General features: G+C 40.3%; 1 protein-coding gene across 6 annotated transcripts in view; it reads right to left on the bottom strand.

Annotated features, from left to right (window-relative positions):
• The window catches only part of C25H21orf91 (chromosome 25 C21orf91 homolog), a 43,754-nt gene extending 27,140 nt beyond the window's left edge, over positions 1-16,614 (bottom strand). The window contains exons 1-3 of one of the 6 annotated variants that reach the window (XM_070455097.1): positions 16,294-16,614; positions 12,381-12,445; positions 4,403-4,536 (exon numbers count right to left, since the gene is read on the bottom strand). In XM_070455097.1, the coding sequence (XP_070311198.1) occupies positions 4,403-4,536; positions 12,381-12,445; positions 16,294-16,320 (226 nt within the window). In that variant the 5' untranslated portion in view covers positions 16,321-16,614. Of the gene's footprint in view, positions 1-4,402; positions 4,537-4,893; positions 5,096-5,480; positions 5,551-5,780; positions 5,888-12,380; positions 12,446-16,293 lie in introns of those variants that run through there. The other 5 variants (XM_070455102.1, XM_070455099.1, XM_070455098.1 and 2 more) reach the window with 5 other exon arrangements.
• Positions 16,615-19,517: the final 2,903 nt, after the last annotated feature.

The following is a 19,517-nucleotide window of genomic DNA, read 5'->3' on the forward strand; positions in this document are numbered from 1 at the left end:
TGTCCAAATAAAGAGGTTTTACTGTTAGAGCCATTTTAAGTGTTCAAATTTAAAGTGACATTAAAAGGCAGTTAAAAAATTAATTCTTCATCTGTACTTCTAAGTATAAAGAGAGCTAAGCTAAATTCAAAAGTCAAATCAGGCTTTATATTTAAAAGTGCTCTTTTAGCTAATAGCAAGGCATGATGTTTGTCATTATGAGAAGCAAGAGAAAGAGGTAAATGCCAAATGGAGTTAGCAACATACAGCCTCCGTATCACAAGTAAAGTGGTGGACCTTTACTCAAGTGGAAAGATGCTGACGTGTTAGAAACAAGACAAAGGGAAGAGCTGTTGACAGGCTCTGAGTAGTTAATAATCAGTCCTGACTTCCAAGCTAAATCAGGGATTTAATATGAGATTCAAACTGCTCCTTGACTACTGGCCATGGGAACAACGCTTTGGTCAAAGACTCAGAGAATCAAGGAAAAATGAGATTAAAAGTGAGCACTGGGTTCACCAGTGCCTTAACTAAGAGAAAACATCTACAGACTTCTTGCTGGGAAGATTATTAAGGATCTGAATTTGGGTCTGTTTCTAAAAAAGTTCCCAGAAGGTTCCACCAATTAGGGGAGAATGAAGTCTGAGATAGATTTTACAGTTTAGGGTGGACTAGTAATTATATGAAATGCTTACTTAATCAACTAGCACGATCAACTCACACTGAAAACTTTGGCATAAGAGGAATTGATCTCTGTCTTATAAAAAGCTCCTCGTCACTGAATAAAAAGGAAGTCAATTACTAGAGGAGGAAGGTAAAAATACTAAGGGTTTCCCTGGAGGCTCGGACAGTAAAAAAGCTGCCTGCAATGCAGGAGACCTGGGTTCGATCCTTGGTCAGGATGAGCACCTGGAGAAGGGAATGGCTACCCACCCACTCCGGTATTCTTGCCTGGAGAATCCCAGAGACAGAGGAGCCTGGCGGTTAGTACATGGGGTTGTACAGAGTCAGACAAGACTGAATGACTAACACATTCATACACAAAAATACTAATTATTCACACAGTATTTTGGCACAAAATGAAAACTGATACTATGAAGTAACAGACTAGCCCTGGATCTCCCCCACCCCCTCAACTTTAGTTTCATTTCTGACTGTGCTATTTACAGCTGAGTTTCATGACTGGCTCCTGACTACCCTGGGCTACCTTCTTCCCAGCCTTAATAGCCTAGGGAACAGTAGTCAGTAAAGAACTTTAGAAAAATTTGAGAACCATGAACTATGATGCATGTTAGTGTATTTGATTATACATGCATAAAATGTTTATAGTGTCTTGGCGCCAAGGACAGGTCATAAGTATTAAGAAGTTTATACATCTTTCTCTTACTCCTAGAAGTAGACAAGTAATTCCAATGGTGAATTATGTGTCCCTCCCCACCCCTTGCCCAAATCAATTTCCTTAGAGTGTATTTTTTAGGTTCTTGAAGTATATCACCTCTGGTTTGAAAGTATATAAAAATGGAGGTACTCATTTATTTGTAAGTACTGCAAAGATACAGAAAAAAGGCAACTTAGAGCCATGCTCAGAATATAAAATCTTTCCTACAAGATTTTTTTCTTTCTTCTTTCATTTTCATTTTATAAATATATGTATGCCCACAGTTTAAAAAATGTGATAAGCTTAATATTGATTTTATGCAAGCAACATGAGATTAGGCTAGTTTTGATCTGACATAAGCTACAATCCAGAAGGTGTAAGATATTAATATTTTTGTTTACTATGAATCTGTGGACTAAAAAATTCTAAGAAAATTTTTAACTAGCCTCTTAGGTGAAAGAAGAATAGAAGGCTTTAGAGCAAACTTGGCAGTTAGAGAGCTAAGAAACCAAATGAGGGCAACACTACCACACTACAGAAAGGTTATACCAAAAGTAGGAAAGTTAAATGCCCTACTTTTTAAAGTCCCACTTACTTATCTAACATTTATTGATTGATACTGTGCTTAGAATTTGGTAGGGGACAATAATGTTCAAAAACATTTTAAAAGGTTTACTGACATAAACAAAGAATATAATTTGTTTTAACCTTTTTTTCATTGATTTAAAAAAAAACCTGTATACTGATATAAAAATTGAAATTTTATGGCATTCAGGGTTCTCATTTCCCTTCTTTTCCCCTAAGATTTCTAAGATTAAAAAAATAATCTCATATTAAAATGGCTATAATGCAGAAGCTCATCATTGTGTTAAATATGAAATGTATTATATTTGTGAGACTCAGGAATTGACTTCAGATAAGTTGAGAAGAAAATTTAATTCTAAAGTAATTTTCCCTAGGAAAGTTTAACTGGCATTAAAAAAAGTCAATTATATTTAATTTCATATTTAATAATATTTAATATTTAATTTATATTTAAAAATATAAAACCTTGAGTGTATGTAGAACATAAAAAGAAACAGTTCTCATTCAAATTGAGAATTATTTTTGCCTTTTAAGTTAAAGATAAGTATATTTCAACAATGTAGGGCTTATGACAAGCTTATACACTGAGATAGATTTATCAGAGATGAAATATTTATAAGGATGGTACCTGAGAAAAATCTTATATTGTCTATACAGTGATGAAGAATCAGTTAAAAGGCATTAAAAAAAAAAAACCTAGAAAAGCTAATATGAAAGTTTAGGTTTCTTCAGAAAAATCTGATCACAGCATGAACACCCCTAATGGTAATGTAGCCGGAAACACTGGCTAGGAAAGGTTGGCTGGCCGAATATCAAGGACAGCAATTACGATTTAGGAAAATAGGTTTCTAATATTACCCCATCAACTAAAATAACCATTGACAGTAGATCAATGGAATTAAAAGGACATATACTAGAACTAGATGCCAGGCTTCCAGAGTTGAGCAATGTCATTCATTGCTGAGCAACTTCAAAGTGCAGTTTCTAGGTCTTGAAAGTTAGGCTCCATCAACTTTAAAATGGATAATAGTAGCCATCACAGATCTATTTTGAGTTGAATAACATAATCCATATAAGGTGCTTAGTGCAGGGCCTCGGCACGCAACAAGAGCCTGCCATCACCACTACAGCCACCCTGAACCTGAACCTGATTGTCAGTTTTCCTCAACGTAAACACAACTTTGGGCTGGGTCATTTCCAATGTCTCTGTCCATCTAGAACCAAAATTTACAATGAAAAAGAATATACAGGGCCAATACTGTTATGCAATCCACAGGAAATCCATGTTCTTCCATACATTATCATGTTTAGCAATTACACTTCTGAGAGTACAATGGCAAAACTGTCACAACCAGTATCTTAAATGGAAAATGAATGTCATATAATTAACTCTACATGTTTTTAATAGTCTATTCATAGTTATAATTTTGACTTTTACTACAGAGTATCTAAATATATTAATTTGGTGCCTACAATAATTTCTGAAAAACAAGGCTTAAGAGGAATCTCAAAGTAGATAACCCTTTTTTTATCAAATGGAAAGAACATTTGTTATCTCCTACTTAATAAACAGAGCCAGTAAAGAAATTAATCTAAAAATTAATCTAAAGGTCTAACAAAATCTTTCTACTGGTATGTTACAATTCAAAATTCAAATGGCAGGCAAACTTATCACCAGAACATTAAGATCCTTTTTTGTGTGACATAAATATTTAAAAAAATCAGAATTTATCAAGGTAACATCAAGATTAAGGAAACATATTCCACATGTTTCTTGGGGGTAAACTACTGATACCCACAGACACATTAGCTGTGCATCAACCTAAATACTTTAATAATAGAGATTAAAAAAAAGTATTGGAGAACTCATTTATGTACTGTTGGATACACTACTGAGAAATTTTAAAAGCCTTTTTAGTTTAAAAATTATTAAAGGTGTGTGTGATCACTGACAAGTTATCTAAAAATTTTAAAATGTGTTTCAGATAATAAGAAGAGAAAAAATTATAGCTCACCTCAATTATGTACTAGCATGGTATGGCCAAAACAACAAACTTACATTTGCCTATCAATGTAAATGTTTGGTTATGTTAGTTCTTAAATATTAAAACAAAACACACAGATCTGTTAAAATCTGACAACCCAATAAGCTCTCAAAACAGAAAAGTTTAGCAGTCAATACTCATTTTTCATTTTTATATTAGTAAAACTGAGTTAATACTGTGGGAGTAAAAAAAACAAAACAAAAAAAAAAAAAAAAAAAAACCAAACCAGTTTCTCTTAAATTCATAGCTGTGCTACCTTTAGTTTCATTTCCAGAAACCCTTATCTTTAACAGATTTCCACTTGACACAATTTACAATCATTCAAGAAACTTTAGTTTTACCTTATAACCAGAGTTCAGCATGAAGTAGTTCTGTAAATTTCACGGCATAAAATGAATCTATCCTGTGTCCTTACCGTCAATATTTAGCTCAAAACAAACGTGGCAGAAGGAGAGTGTTTCTTTGTCTGTTCCCAGTTTACAAACACTGCAGATGTTGTCATCATTCAAGTCAATGCTTACAAACTGCTCCTCTTCGTTCATAGTGCCCCTATTAAGAAATAGAAAAAGAAAGTTACACAATTTCAAGAACTTGTCATCACGGCAATAGTAGGAACTTCTAGGAAAGAGAAGGATGCTTTTCAGTTTATCTAAGGCAACAGCCTCTCGAAACAAGCATCGCCACACTAATACTTCTACTGTGCAAGGACACAAAGCTAGTAAAACTTAAAAGTCCAGCCGCAAGTCACACTATGCCCAAGTGCCTTTTTTGGTCCTGTGTTGTATTTAGTTGAGGGGAGCTGATGAAGAGCAGTTTTCGGGTATTCTAGACCGCTTCCATCCCCGACCAGGCGCAGAAAGAGCTTAGCAGCGCGGCCTGTTTCGCTACCGGGGTCTGTCAACCTACTTATCGCTGTTGAAGGGAGGACGAGCGAGGCGCTCGGGACACCGCTCTCCTTACTTCCTTGTGGGAACCTTAGATGCGTCTCGCTAGCTCGGCGTAGCGAGGTGTGCTATTCCAGGTCCGCGGCGGGCAAACTGCACGTGGAAAAAGTGAACGCTAGGGAGGGGGTCTGGCCGCGTCCCTGGCATCCGCACGGGAGGTCGGGCAGCGGCTCAGCGGAGCGGCTCGGGCACTGCCGGAGAAGCCGGGATGGCTAAGCCCGGCCGGGGGGGAGGCGGGGTCCCAGAGAGCCCGGCCGGCGGGAGCGTCGCGTCCCCTCGCCCCGGGGCTTCCTCCCACCCCGGCAGAAGGCGTTCGAGAGCCCCAGCAGCCGGTCCGTCCAGACTCAGCGTTTCGGGGAGCCTGGTTCCCGCCCGGCCTCCGGCGTTTGGGGGCGCGCGCCCGCCCCTCAGGGTGCCGCGTCCTTCTCCCCGACTGTCCGTCGGGGCGTCCCGCGCGCAACAAAGACGGGGGCCGCGGGGCTGAGGGCTAAGGCGGCGGGATCGCGGGGTCGGGGACCAGGGTGCGGGCGAGGAGAGCAGGAGCTTTACCGTCCGGGTTCGCGCCGCCACAGCCGCCGCCGATGCGCGCGGCTCGGGCTCCTCACTATTGTTTCCGGCCGCAGCCGAGCAGCCAGCCCGCGCGGCCCCGCCCCCTCCCGGGAGCCCCGCCCCCTCCCGCCGGTGCCATCCTTCCGAAGCTCTGAGGGGAGAACGGCGGGGCGGCGCGGAGGGCGAGGCCGCGCGCTCGATCGCCGGCCGCCAACCCCAGCAGCTCCCCGGCTGCACCGACGCCGCCGCCTCGGCTCGGATTTCCTCCTGATCCCGCGTCTCTTGGCCCGGGTGTCTCACCGTTTGGTGGAAGGTGGCTCCTCACACGCCCCTCCTCGAGGCAAGTAGATAGAGGAGTCCGTTATCACCTCCCCCTTTAGCGTAGGGGAAACTACTGCCTCCGGGCGGGGGCCGCGTGGGCCGCAAAGTGACGAGGCCGGGGGACACGGCCAGAGATACGCGGGGAGGACTTTGGGTGAACTCGCTAGACCGAGGCAAAATAGTATCACTGAACTTTGAGTTAGGTGCTGGTTGACGAGTTTAATGGGAGAAAAGTTTGTGTTTCAAGTTTTCGTCATTTAGGGGTAATTTCAAATGCAGAAGCTTTATTTTTTAAGATTGTTGTAGAAATGGGGCGCCCCTCCCCTGTAATATGGCGCATTCCTAACACGCCCACGAGGATAATCCCGGAGCCCCACCTCTTATTTTAGGTTCCGCCCCTTTAAAAAACGGAGGTACTCAAGATCTCTTTTGCCGAGTTTGCTTGCTGTTATGATTCATATAACACTTTGACTTACGTTTTCTATTGTAAGACTCAAAACAGCTTAGAAAAGAGAAACCAGAAGAGTTCTTATTTTGCCTCCTAAAAATGACTAACCCAGATTATCTATTGGTTAGAATCAGAGGTGGGGACTTGGTCACAGGAGTTAGCTGTTATTTTCCAGAACATCATAAACACCTCTATTGTTTACAAAGACGGGACTAGGTTGTCAGTCTACAGGTGACTGGTGGTAGGAATGGATTCCGTAGAACTTGGGAACTTCTAGACCAAACTAGCACTTAATGTAAACGATCAGTGCCCCAGAAAAGTGATCAGTGTTTTTGCTACTTGAAGTATAGAAGGTGAGTCAGCAATATTGGCCTGGTATCTTGTTAGAGGGAGGAGAAGGGGACTACAGATGAGATGGTTGGATGACATCACCGACTGGATGGACATGGGTTTGAGCAAGCTCGGAGGGTTGGTGCTGGACAGGGAAGCCCGGCATGCTGCAGTCCATGGAGTCGCAAAGAGTCAGACATGACTGAGCAACTGAACTGACTGATCTTGTTAGAAGCGTAGAATATAAAGTCTCACCCAAGACATCCTGAATCTGAACCTGCTTTTCACAAAACCCAGAGGTGATTACTGTACACCTCTGAGACTTTGAGAAGCACTAATAGAGACAGAAGGGCCTCCCAGGTGGTTCAGTTGTAAAGAATCTGCCTGCATATGCAGCAGCCTTGGGCTGGATCCCTGGGTTGGATCCCTGGCAACCTACTCTGGTGTTCTTGCCTGGGAAATCCCATGGACAGAGGAGCCCAGTGGGCTGAGGTCCATGGGTTCTCAAGTGAGTGAGCCATAACTTAGCTGACTGAACAACAGATTGAAATAGAAAAGTCTTTGTGTTAACCTATTTGAATTTCACATTTTATGGAAATATGACTGAAATGTCTTACATCTTGGGTTCTACTCATTTTTTTCAATCAAGTGTTTTCTACAATCAGTAATGATTTTCTTGTATCGAAGTTATTTTCATTTCTCAGTGTTCTCTATCTTTCTGTAGCATTTTGCCTATCTACCTCTCCTTAAAACTTTTTACCTTGTTTTTTATTTTTAAATTATTTTTAAAAGTCTACTCTTTGGGGTTTAACTTACAGAAATAGAACTTTCCCATTTTAAAAGTAGAGTCCCTGAGTTTTGCCAAAAGTATACAATAGCATGTCCACCACCCCAATCAAGATATAGAACATTTCCACAACTTTGAAATTCTCTATGCCCCTTCTCAAACCACCTCCCCCATCTGATCTAATTTATATCTCTAAAGATATGGTTTGCCTACTCTAGAACTTTACATATGTGAAAATAAATGGTGTGTATTCTTTTGTGATTGCCTTATTCAACATATTTCTGAGATTCATGGTGCTGTTTTGTAATAGGAGTTCCTTTTTGTTGCTGAATAATGTTCCACAATTTGTTCATCCATTCAGCCCTGTGCTCTGTGATGACCTAGGGGGGTGGGATGCAGGGTGGGATGGGGATGGGAGGGAGGCTCAAGCAGGAGAGGAATAAATGTATATTTATGGCTGATTCACATTGTTGTATGGCAGAAATTAAAGACATTAAAAAAAAAAAAAAAAGACTGGACCCCAGCAGACACCAGCTAGGAAATGGGACTTTAGTCCTAAAACTTCAGGGAACTGAATTCAGCCAAAAAACTGGATGGATTTGGATGTTCAATTCAATACCTGTCTGATGTCTTGATTTTAGCCTTGTGAGGTTCTAAATGGAGGATTAGAATTCCCTTGTACCTGGACTTCTTACCTATCGAATTTGAAGATAGTAAATTGTATTATTTTAAACCATTAAATTTGTGTCAATTTGTTATGACAGCATTATAAAATGAATACATTTGAATATCCAGGTTTTAAAAGAGTATTGGGCTTTGTTTTGGAAGGCTGTTACTCTAGTAGCTTATTAAACTTTGTGAGTGTCTAGACTATCCTTTTGTTATAAGAATTTCTAGTTCTCTTCTTAAGGAGTGACTTAAGCCTTCTATTGTATGTCACAGGTCTTCCAATAAAGTTTCTATTCTCTAGTTGTATAAAACTCAATTGATTACTTTCCTATGAGTTCCAGTAGTTGTAAAGATTGTCAGTTCAGTTTGGTTCAGTTCAGTCGCTCAGTCATGTCCGACTTTTTGTGACCCCCGTGGACTGCAGCATGCCAGGTCTCCATATCCATTACCTACTCCTGGAATTTACTCAAACTCATGTTCATTGGGTCGGTGATGCCATCCAACCATCTCATCCTTCTACTCCCCTTCTCCTCCTGCCTTCAATCTTTCCCAGCATCAGGGTCTTTTCAAATGAGTCAGCTCTTCACATCAGGTGGCCAAAGTATTGGAGTTTCAACTTCAGCATCAGTCCTTCCAATGACCACTCAGGACTGATCTCCTTCGGGATGGACTGGTTGGGTCTCCTTGCAGTCCAAGGGACTTTCAAGAGTCTTCTCCAACACATTTCAAAAAGCATAATTCTCGGCACTCAGCTTTCTTTATAGTCAACTCTCACATCCATACATGACTACTGGAAAAATCATAGCCTTGACTAGATGGACCTTTGTTGACAAAGTCATGTCTCTGCTTTTTAATATGTTGTCTAGGTTGGTCATAACTTTTCTTCTAATGAGTGAGTGTCTTTTAATATCATGGCTGTAGTCACCATCTGCAGTGATTTTGGAGCCCCCAAAATTAAGTCTGTCACTGTTTCCACTGTTTCCCCATCTATTTGCCATGAAGTGATGGGACCAGATGCCATGATCCTGTTTTTCTGAATGTTGAGTTTTAAGCCAACTTTTCCACTCTCCTCTTTCACCTTCATCAGGAGGCTCTTTAGTTCTTTGCTTTCTGCCATAAGAGTGGTGTCATCTGCATATCTGAGATTATTGATATTTCTCCCAGCCATCTTGATTCTAGCTTGTGATTCATCCATCCCAGCATTTCTCATGATCGACTCTGCACATAAGTTAAATAAGCAGGGTGACAATATACAGCCTTGACGAACTCCTTTTCCTATTTGGAACCAGTCTGTTGTTCCATGTCCAATTCTAATTGTTGCTTCCTGACCTGCATATAGATTTCTCAAGAGGCGGGTCAGGTGGTCTGGTATTCCTATCTCTTTAAGAATTTTCCATAGTTTGTGGTGATCCACCAGTAGTCATGTATAGATGTGAGAGTTGGACTATAGAGAAAGTTGAGTGCTGAAGAATTAATGCTTTTGAACTGTGGTGTTGGAGAAGACTCTTGAGAGTCCCTTGGACTGCAAGGAGACCCAATCAGTCCATCCCAAAGGAGATTAGTCCTGAGCATTCATTGGAAGGACTGATGTTGAAGCTGAAATTCCAATACTTTGGCCACCTGATGTGAAGAGCTGACTCATTTGAAAAGACCCTGATGCTGGGAAAGATTGAAGACAGGAGGAGAAGGGGAATAGAAGGATGAGATGGTTGGATGGCATCACTGACTCAATGGACATGAGTTTGGGTAAACTCTGGGAGTTGGTGATGGACAGGGAGGCCTGGTGTGCTGTGGTCAATGGGGTCACAAAGAGTCGGACAGGACTAAGCGACTGAACTGAACTGAACGGAACACAGTCAGAGCCTTTGGCATAGTCAGTAAAGCAGAAGTAGATGTTTTTCTGGAATTCTCTTGCTTTTTCGATAACCCAACAGATGTTGTCAATTTGATGTCTGGTTCCTCTGCCTTTCCTAAAACTAGCTTGAACATCTGAAAGTTCTCGGTTCATGTACTGTTGAAGCCTGGCTTGGAGAATTTTGAGCATCACCTTACTAGCGTGTGAGATAGAGCAATTGTGCGGTAGTTTGAGCATTCTTTGTCATTGCCTTTCTTTGGGATAGGAATGAAAACTGACCTTTTCCAGTCCTGTGGTTACTGCTGAGTTTTCCAAATTTGCTGGCATATTGCATGCAGTACTTTCACAGCATCATCATTTAGCATTTGAAATAGTTCAACTGGAATTCCATCACCTCCATCCACTAGCTTTGTTCATAGTGATGCCTCCTAAGGCCCACTTGACTTTGCATTCCAGGATGTCTTGACTCTGGGTGAGTGATCATACCATCGTGATTATCTGAGTCATGAAGCTCTTTTTTGTATAATTCTCCTGTGTATTCTTGCCACCTCTTAATATCTTCTGCTTCTGTTAGGTCCATACCATTTCTGTTCTTTATTGAGCCCATCTCTGCATGAAATGTTCCCTTGGTATCTCTAATTTTCTTGAAGAGATCTCTAGTCTTTCCCATTCTGTTGTTTTCCTCTCTTTCTTTGCATTGATCCGTGAGGATTTCTTCTCTCTCCTTGCTATTCTTTGGAACTCTGCATTCACATGGGAATATCTTTCCTTTTCTCCTTTGCTTTCACTTCTTTTCTTTTCACAGCTATTTGTAAGGCCTTCTCAGACAACCATTTTGCTTTTTTGCATTTCTTTTTCTTGGGGGTGGTCTTGATCCCTGACTGCTGTAGAATGTCACGAACCTCTTTTGTCCATAGTTCATCAGGCACTCTGTCTGTTAGATCTAATCCCTTGAATCTATTTCTCTTGAATCTATTTGTTCAGATTGTAGTTCCCTGGTAATTCTTTTTACTCTGATGATTAATTTTTGCCCAGCCTTTCATAGCTTCTACGCTGTACATGCACAGTGCATTCAAGTGAAGTATTCAAGTGAAGGCTTAAAGCATATTCTGAAACTCTTTCTCTGAGTAGTTCTTCCTTTCTGCACTGCTAATTGCAAATTCCAGACATCTCATACTCCCCAAACTCAATTTTTGTCTCTTCATACCAGCTTTGCTAGGATATGCTTATGTGGACTTTGGTCTGAAAGTGTCTCCAGGCATAAAACCAGGGCAATTGTAAGGCTTACCTCAGTTATTTCCTTTTTTTCTGAGATCACATTTTGCTCTGCCTGTGTTTCAGCATCTGAAAATAGGTATTTCATTTACTTTGTCCTGTTTTCTAACTTTGCAGAGCTATTCTGGTACTCCTTACTCCATCCTGGCTGGAATCCCTTGTTATTTTGTCAGTGAATCCTTCATTTATCAGAGCTTCTTCCCAGGTCTCTTTGCTTCCAGTCTAGTTTTTTCAATCCATCTTTCACAGTCCATTATTAAATAAACACAGATGAACTCCCCTTCTCAAAAACTTGTCATAGCTTCTTGCCTTTCTTATAACAGTAATATATAAATCTATTTAGTGTTTAGACAGTTACATCAGGCTTTCCAGTTTACTGTCTCATTTAATAAAATCTAACTTATTTACTTGAATAGTCAAGGATTTTATATTTAACTGCAACCCTTACTGATTTAGTAACTGAGTAAGGAGTGCAAAAATGTGTTATAAACTGTAAGGGGACATATCAATACAAAGATCAGTTATATAGTTGGTTCTGGACCTAAAACGGATATCACCTTGATTTTAGGCTTATATCAGTTTAGGAATCCTTTCAGATGCAAGTAACAGAAAACCTGATTAACAGTATCTGAATCAGGGTAAAGTTTTATATGTTTAGCCAAACAAGGTCAGAAGAACCAACTGCGGGTTCACCATCACAGACCATCCCCTCTGCATCTATTCTGGCTTTCCCTCCTAAGAGCAGAAAGACTGCCCTACATAGTCTTCCAGGAAAGAAGATAGAAATGGAAGATGGAGGGCGAAGTGGGAGGGAAAGCCGCCATTTCACTTTTGTCAGGAAGAAACAGTGTTACTGAGGGGTCCCAGCAGAACTTACATTGCAACAGTGGATTCTAGGGAAGCGAGTATTTAGTTTTATCATCCTCTGCAACAGAAGGCAAGGCAAGGAAATTAGGTGTATAAGCCAACACGGACTGCTAGAGAATGCATAATCTGCTTTTCTGAAAATCCTTTTTATGTCTGCTCTCGTGAAGATGACCCATACTCGTCATTCCAATGAATGTCTGCTACACAAAGTTCTCTGATCTTCTCACTTTTCTGAATCCTCACAACACTTGTCCGTGTTATTGCTATTCTTGGTATTTTTTCTGACATGTTCCTCTTTTAAAGTAAAGGATTCAGTATGCTTTGTGTATCTATCCACCCATCTCTTACCTTGACTGTCTTTGTTTCTCTTCACGTGTTAAGTCATTCTCTGCCATTGGAGACATCGTTTTAGCCTGGAAGATTAGCACATGCAACCTTAGGCTTAGAGCCTTCTAAGACCACCATGACCCTAGAGGTGTCAGAAACCTAGAGGTGTCAGATGTGTGCATAACTGACACATTGATTGTGTGCATTATCATTCCCACTTCTTCATATCCTCTGTCTGCTATGTGAACTCATAGTTCACTATAGTGGGCAGAATGTATTTCCCCACCCAATGAAATATTAATCAGAATGACATGAGCAGAGACCTTAAATGTGCTTGTGTGATTTAGCTTGACTTGTGCCTCAGCCATATATCACTAAGAGAATTTCACTCAGGTTGTTGCCAGTCCAAGGAGGATGAGAGACGTGGAGCGGATCTGCGTCCAGTCAGCAGCTTGAAGCTAGGGAGACCCAGAAGACCTACAGATCTGTGATGGATGCTTGTTGTAAGCACTGAGTCCTGAGTTGTTTTGTTATGTGACATCTTGTAGTGATGGTCATTAACACAGCAGGATTCTAAATGGCTAAGTTTAATTGGCTCATTTCTGAATCAGTTTGACTGACTGGTACTTTAATTGGCCAGGCTTGGATTACATTCCCACCTCTCCCCTTCACCCCTCCCCCCAAAATAGATTGACTGAAGAATGGGGCTACAAGGATGAAAATCTGACCTCATAATATGAGAGAGATATTTCTTCGAAGAAAAGTGGTTATTGTTACCTGAAGAAGGGAGTTGGTTTGAAAATAGAACAAACAGGCAAAAATAGTCATAATTCACTTCAGTGTTGTTTATACTTCAGTATCGATTGCTAGAACTTAAGCTGGCTGGCTGTGTGCAAGGAAATCTGCTTCAGTCATCTTGTATTTCAGTACTTACCTTACAGGTTGAGCTTGTGTCAGTTAGGATTAGGTTCACTGCAGTAATATAAAAATCCCCAATACAAGTGACTTTAAAAGATAGGACTTTATTTTTTTCTCTTGCATTGAAGTCTGAAGATGGACAGTCTAGGATGGATGTGATAGCCCTGACCTAAAAGTCCTCAGGAACGAATGCGGGTTCTAGCTTTCTAGTCTGTCATCCCTAGGATGTGGGCTCATCGTTTTGTGCAAGAGAGAGCCTCTTTCATTAGAGACACATTTTAAACAGCAAGGTGGAGAAAGATGAGAAGACAGAGCAAAGAATATATACTGGCTGCTTTTTAAGGATATTTCTCAGGAACTGTGACATAACATTTCTGGTTACCTCCCACCCTTTCAGTGGTGAGAGCCAGGATGAAAGGGAGACTTGGGATCAGATCTTTATTCCAACATCCAGGCACCCAGCTAAAAATTAGGACTTCTAAGCAGGGACAGTGGGCTTCTCGGTGGCTCAGCTGGTAAAGGACCTGCCTGCTAATGCAGGAGACCCAGGTCTGGTCCCTGGGTTGGGAAGGTCCCCTGGAGCAGGGAATGGCTAGTATTTTGGCCTGGAATATCCCATGCACAGAGGAGCCTGGTGGGCTATGGTCCATGGGGTCGCAAAGAGTTGGACACGACTGAGAGACTAACACTTTATCTTTTTTCAAGTAGGGACAATGGATATTACACTAGGCAATAAACAATCTCTGTCCTAGTACTCAATACATATTTCTTGAATAAATCTGTTGATTGAATGAATCATGTATTAAAAATTAAATTTGGTTAGTAAACACTGAAAACTAAGTTTTCAGTCTTAGACTAAATGCTGGCTTAAATAATGTATTTGAGATAAAATACCTATTTCAACTATTTCTCATTTTTAATAAGCAAAAAAGGAAAAAATGACTATTTGCTTTAGAATTCTTTTTGCTTTACACTCGAATGGTGTGGTAGGCTTATTTCAGTATTGTTGATCTGTTTTCTAAAAGTCTAATTTTTATAGGATTCTCGACTGAGTTTCATGCTTCTCCATTGGAATTCTTGACTCTGAAGAACATGTCTCTCTTAAAATTATGGGTCCTCTTAAGCTTAGACCAGCATCCCTTTGAAAGTTTGGGCTACAAATACTTGCATTAAAGGGATTTACCACCTATAGTTTCAGTAATGCTGACATTATGGGTAAGCTGTCTGCTGATCCATTGTCCTATTGTGCAAGCAGACAAACCAAACCTATTTCCTGTCTGTGGATAAATTCAACATTGACATTGCTGGAAGGAGATTGGGAGTTAACTACTAGCTATTGATTTTTTTTTTTTTCCACTGTGGGCCAAATCCAGTTTTTAGTAATATGCACAATTCCTGCTGTTAAATTCAGAGTGATAAAAGGAAAGTTTGGAGTTGATGTCAGAGTTAGAAATCTATTTCATAATATTTTACCAAAGGTTTATTTTTATGTTTCATCTTATAAATATCAGATGTCTGAGTGTGGAATACTCAAGCTAGAAATTGAAATCCTGACATAGTTCTGAGTTAACTATTAGTGTGCCTGTCAAGCTAGATAGGGTATTTTAAATTTCAGAATTTTAAATTTTTAGGATTTTCTTTAATTCAGAGAGATTTGTTGTTGAGAGATGATAGCATTAATGGTGAAAAAGAATACAACTTTTTTGTTTTTTGAGTTTCATTTTGACTAATCATGGTACTTTTCCACAAAAGTTAAAACTAATTCAATATTTAAAATACTTTTTTTCATTCATTCATTTATTTATTCATTTAACAATTTCTTATTAAATGTTCATTATATTTTTTGAAACTGTTCTGGGTATTAGTTATATAGTAGGAAGCAATAGAATCCCTACTCTTGAGAAATTTCCCACCTGATGTAAGAGAAAGGCATTATTAAGTAATTGCTTTTGGAATGGAGTTTTTAATGGCATTGGAATATATTTTCATTTTAATTGCTGTAGCACTATAAAAATGTCTAAGTACCACATTGGTCTATATTTTTCTGTGCTTTTTTTCTTCATTATTCTGCTAAATTTTACATGCTAAGTGTAGTAATGATTCACTTATCTATAATCTGTAGGAAATAAGTGGTTCCACCACAGTTTTTTTTTTTAAATAACTGGAAAATAATAGTTTTTAAAGCTTTAAAAATTTTTAGCTGTTTTGAAAGAAAGTTGCAATAGGCTGAATGTTCTCCCCAAATCCTTATGTTGAAATCCTAACCACCAATGTGATGGGATTTGGAGGGTGGAGCCCTCATGAATAAGATTAGTATTCTTATAAATAAAAGAGGCCTCCATGAGCTCCCTTCCTCTCCTGCCTCAAGAGAACTCAGTGACAAGGTGGCTATCTATGAACCAGGAAGTAGCATCTCACCTGGATACTGAATCTGCCAGCAGTACCTCAGTCTTGGACTTCTAGCCTCCAGAACTATGAGAAATAAATTTATGCTGTTTATAAGCCCCTTAGTCTAAGGCATTCTGTAATAGCAGCCAAACAGATTAAGACAAAAGTTTTCTAAAATGTATTATGTGCTTTTTGGCTATGTAGAAGATAAATAAATATATATATATATGTGTGTGTGTGTGTGTATATATATATATATATATATATATATATATATATAAGATAATTGCTACACTAGCTTGGGAGTTATGTTTCTGTGTTAGACTGAGTTGCTGTGAAAATAGACTTAGAAAATCAGTGACTTCGTGAACAAGAAGGTTATTTCTTCCTAACAGAATAACTGAGCGTATACCAGATTGGGCTTCCCTGGTGGCTCAGATGACAAAGAATCTGCCTGCAATGCTGGAGACCCAGGTTTGATCCCTTATTCAGGAAGATCCCTTGGAGAAGCAAATGGCAACCCATTGCAGTGTTCTTGCCTGGAAAATGCCATGGACAGAGGAGCCTGGAAAGCTGCAGTCTATGGGGTTGAAAAAGAGTTGGACACGACTGAGTGCCTAATACACACCTGGTTGGTAGTAACTCTGTTCCACATGGCAAGTCAGGGATCCGGATTCTCCCGTCTTGTCACCTTGTGATGCTTTTATCCTCTAGAATCTTGTCATCAGGTCAAGACTTGTTCAGGTTTCAGCCAATGGAGACAGCAGCATGTGGACAAGGCACAGCTCTCTTAAAGGCTGGAGTTGCGAAGAATCAGGCACACGCCACAGCTGCTCATGTATCCTGGGGCTTCCCTGGTGGTTCAGCGGTACCCACTTGCCAATGCAGGAGCCTCGGGTTCGATCCTGGGCAGGAAGATTTGCTGGAGAAGGGAGTGGCAACCCACTCCAGTATTGTTGCCTGAAATCCCAAGGATAGAGGAGCCTAGTGGGCTATAGTCCATGGGGTCACAAAAGATTCAGATATGACTTAGTGACTCAACAATAATAACATATATCACAGCTGGGATTTTAGTCACATAGCTACATCAGTCTGCAAGGGAAACTGAGAATGTCACCTAATTATGTGGCAGGAAAAAGGGGTGGATGAATATTGGTGGGCAGCTAGCTATCTCTCATAGCCTGCAACTCTGACTGCCTATTTTTGCATGTATCCTTCTCACATTCATCCTTTTTACATGCAAGAGCACATAGAGCACACTCACCTCTATCCCAAGGCAGATGACTCAAAGTTCCATCCAGTTACTGTATCCAGCTTTAATCCAAAGATTTCTGAGTGACATTCAGTCTTTCCACTCAGGTCTAAATATAACTCAGGTAGATCAGAGTGGGCCAGGAAATTAAAACCCCTGTTCAGATGAGAGAAGAATGAGAGACACAGCAGTCGTTGGTCCCCAGCACTGATGGGGACCAGCTGGGCAGGGGTCTCAAAGCCCTCTGCTCTGGCACTGGAGGACGTTCCTTGATTGGATCCTGTTTCTGCTCCTCGGGAGGGAATTCTTACCCGTTGCTTTCTGTGGTCCCCTACCCTACTCTCTGGAAGAATCTTCCTCATCTGTTAATCTTGTTGGCCACATCTGAAGTGGGTTGTGGAAATATGTTCCCCTTTGGAGCTGTATTTTGCAGCTGTTTGTAGGCCTAAAGTTTGTTTTAAGACTCAGAGAGACACACAGCTATTTGGTTCTCAGGCTCATGGATTCTTTACCAACATAGTTTCCTCAGTCTTACTAAGCCTGCAGTTCGCTTGCTTTCAATATGTCTGTAAGCACAACCCCAATTTTTTTCTGGATATATTCAACATAGTACTTCAGTTTTTGCTTTCTTGTTCTTCCTGTGACATGTTCTTTTATTTTAGTGGCAGCTATCTTGAGGCCATCTGAAAAGTTAGGTTGGACCAGAAAGGCAACAGTCTGATCTGCTATTTAATCACTATCACTCCCTCAGGAGGTCTTCTGTGATTAACCTATTTAGAGCCCCATCTCAGTCCCACCTTACCCCAATCTTGAAAAAGAAAACAAACAAACAAACATATCACTTTATTATATTTACAAAATACATATACATGTGATGCATTTATCTTATTTATAATACTTGTGTATTGTCGATCTTTGTCCTCTAGCATGTAAATTTCATGAGATTTGGAAGTCATATTTTGTTTTCTCATGTATCTCAGGGACAGAGAATATTGTTATTTAAGCACTAAGTTGTGTCCCACCCTTTTGTGACCCCATGGACCATAGCCCACCAGGCTCCTCTGTCCATGGGATTTTCCAGGCAAGAATACAAGAAGAAATCCCTTCTCCAGGGGATCTTCCTGACCCAGGGATCTAACCCTCATCTCTTACTTTGACAGGTGGGTTCTTTACCACTGAGCCACCAGGGAAGTCCTGGGACAGAGAATAGTGCCTGCCAAATATTTGTTGAATGAATAAATGAATGAGTGATTTGAGAGTGTGATGACTTTTCTGTATATTATGCTGTTAATGAGCTGTGCAAATACTGTGGATTATAGCTATTTCCTCTTCTTGCATGGAAACAGAATTCTCATTTTGTTCATTTGGTGTAGAGGAGAGCAGGGAGGATACATCTTTGTTCTATGTTCTTTAGCCATAGAGAACTCTTCTATGCTGGTTATGGAAATTCTGTTCTTTTTCATATTGTCTTATGACAAATCTAAACAGTGTATTAAAAAAGCAGAGACATCATTTTGCCAAGAAAGATCTGTATAGTCAAAGCTGTGGTTTTTCCAATAGTCACATATGAATGTGAGAACTGGACCATAAAGAAGGCTGAATGCTGAGGAATTGATGATTTTGAACTGTGGTGCTGGGGAAAACTCTTGAGAGTCCCTTGGACAGCAAGAAGATCAAACTATAGTCAATCCTAAAGGAAATCAATCCTGAATATTCATGGAAGGACTGATGCTGAAGCTGAAGCTCCAACCCTTTGGCAACCTAATGAAAAGAGCTGACTTATTATAAAAGACCCTGATGCTAGTGAAGATTGAGGGCAAGAGGAGAAGAGGGTGACAGAGGGTGAGATGGTTGGATGGCATCATTGACTCAATGGACATGAGTTTGAGCAAACTCCAGGAGATGGTGAAGGATGGGAAAGCCTGGCATGCTGCAGTCAACAGGGTCGCAAAGAGAGGGGCACAACTTAGCAACTGAACAACAACAAGCAATATCAGTCTTGACAAGTGAGAGGTAAGCAAAAATGTAGTAGAATGGAAAAAACCTGTGGAAATAAAAATAATATGCTTACCCACTTCCTGCTTTGGCTGTTGTTTACCCTTGTGTTGGTGTGATCGTGAAGCTTTAGCCACCATCTTGTGACCCCAAAGGCAGACATCTCTAACAAATTGAGGTGGGAAGAGTGGAAGGATAGAAAGAACCCACATGACATAATTGAATCACTGCACCAACCTTGGATTCACTTTCTTTTTTAAATGAGATGATAGTGTCCACTTCATTTAATCCTGTTCTGTTATTAATCCTGTAATCCTGTAAAATGTAAACATTTAATCTTGTTCTGTTATTAATCCTGTAATCCAGTATTCTGTCACTTGTTGATTGCAGCTGAAAACATCCTAACTGATAGAGTAACAGTATCTTCAGTGGTTGCTGAGGCTAATTGGCCACCATTCTGTTACTCATTCAACCATTTGTCTATTTACTCATTTATTAAGTTTACTATATACCAGGCAAAACTTAGAGTAAAGAGATTAAGAGACAGCTCATGCATATCCTAGAGGAATTGACAATAAAGTTACAAACAAATAATCACTGAGTCA

Source organism: Odocoileus virginianus, chromosome 25, assembly GCF_023699985.2.
Source record: "Odocoileus virginianus isolate 20LAN1187 ecotype Illinois chromosome 25, Ovbor_1.2, whole genome shotgun sequence".
Lineage (NCBI taxonomy): Eukaryota > Metazoa > Chordata > Mammalia > Artiodactyla > Cervidae > Odocoileus > Odocoileus virginianus.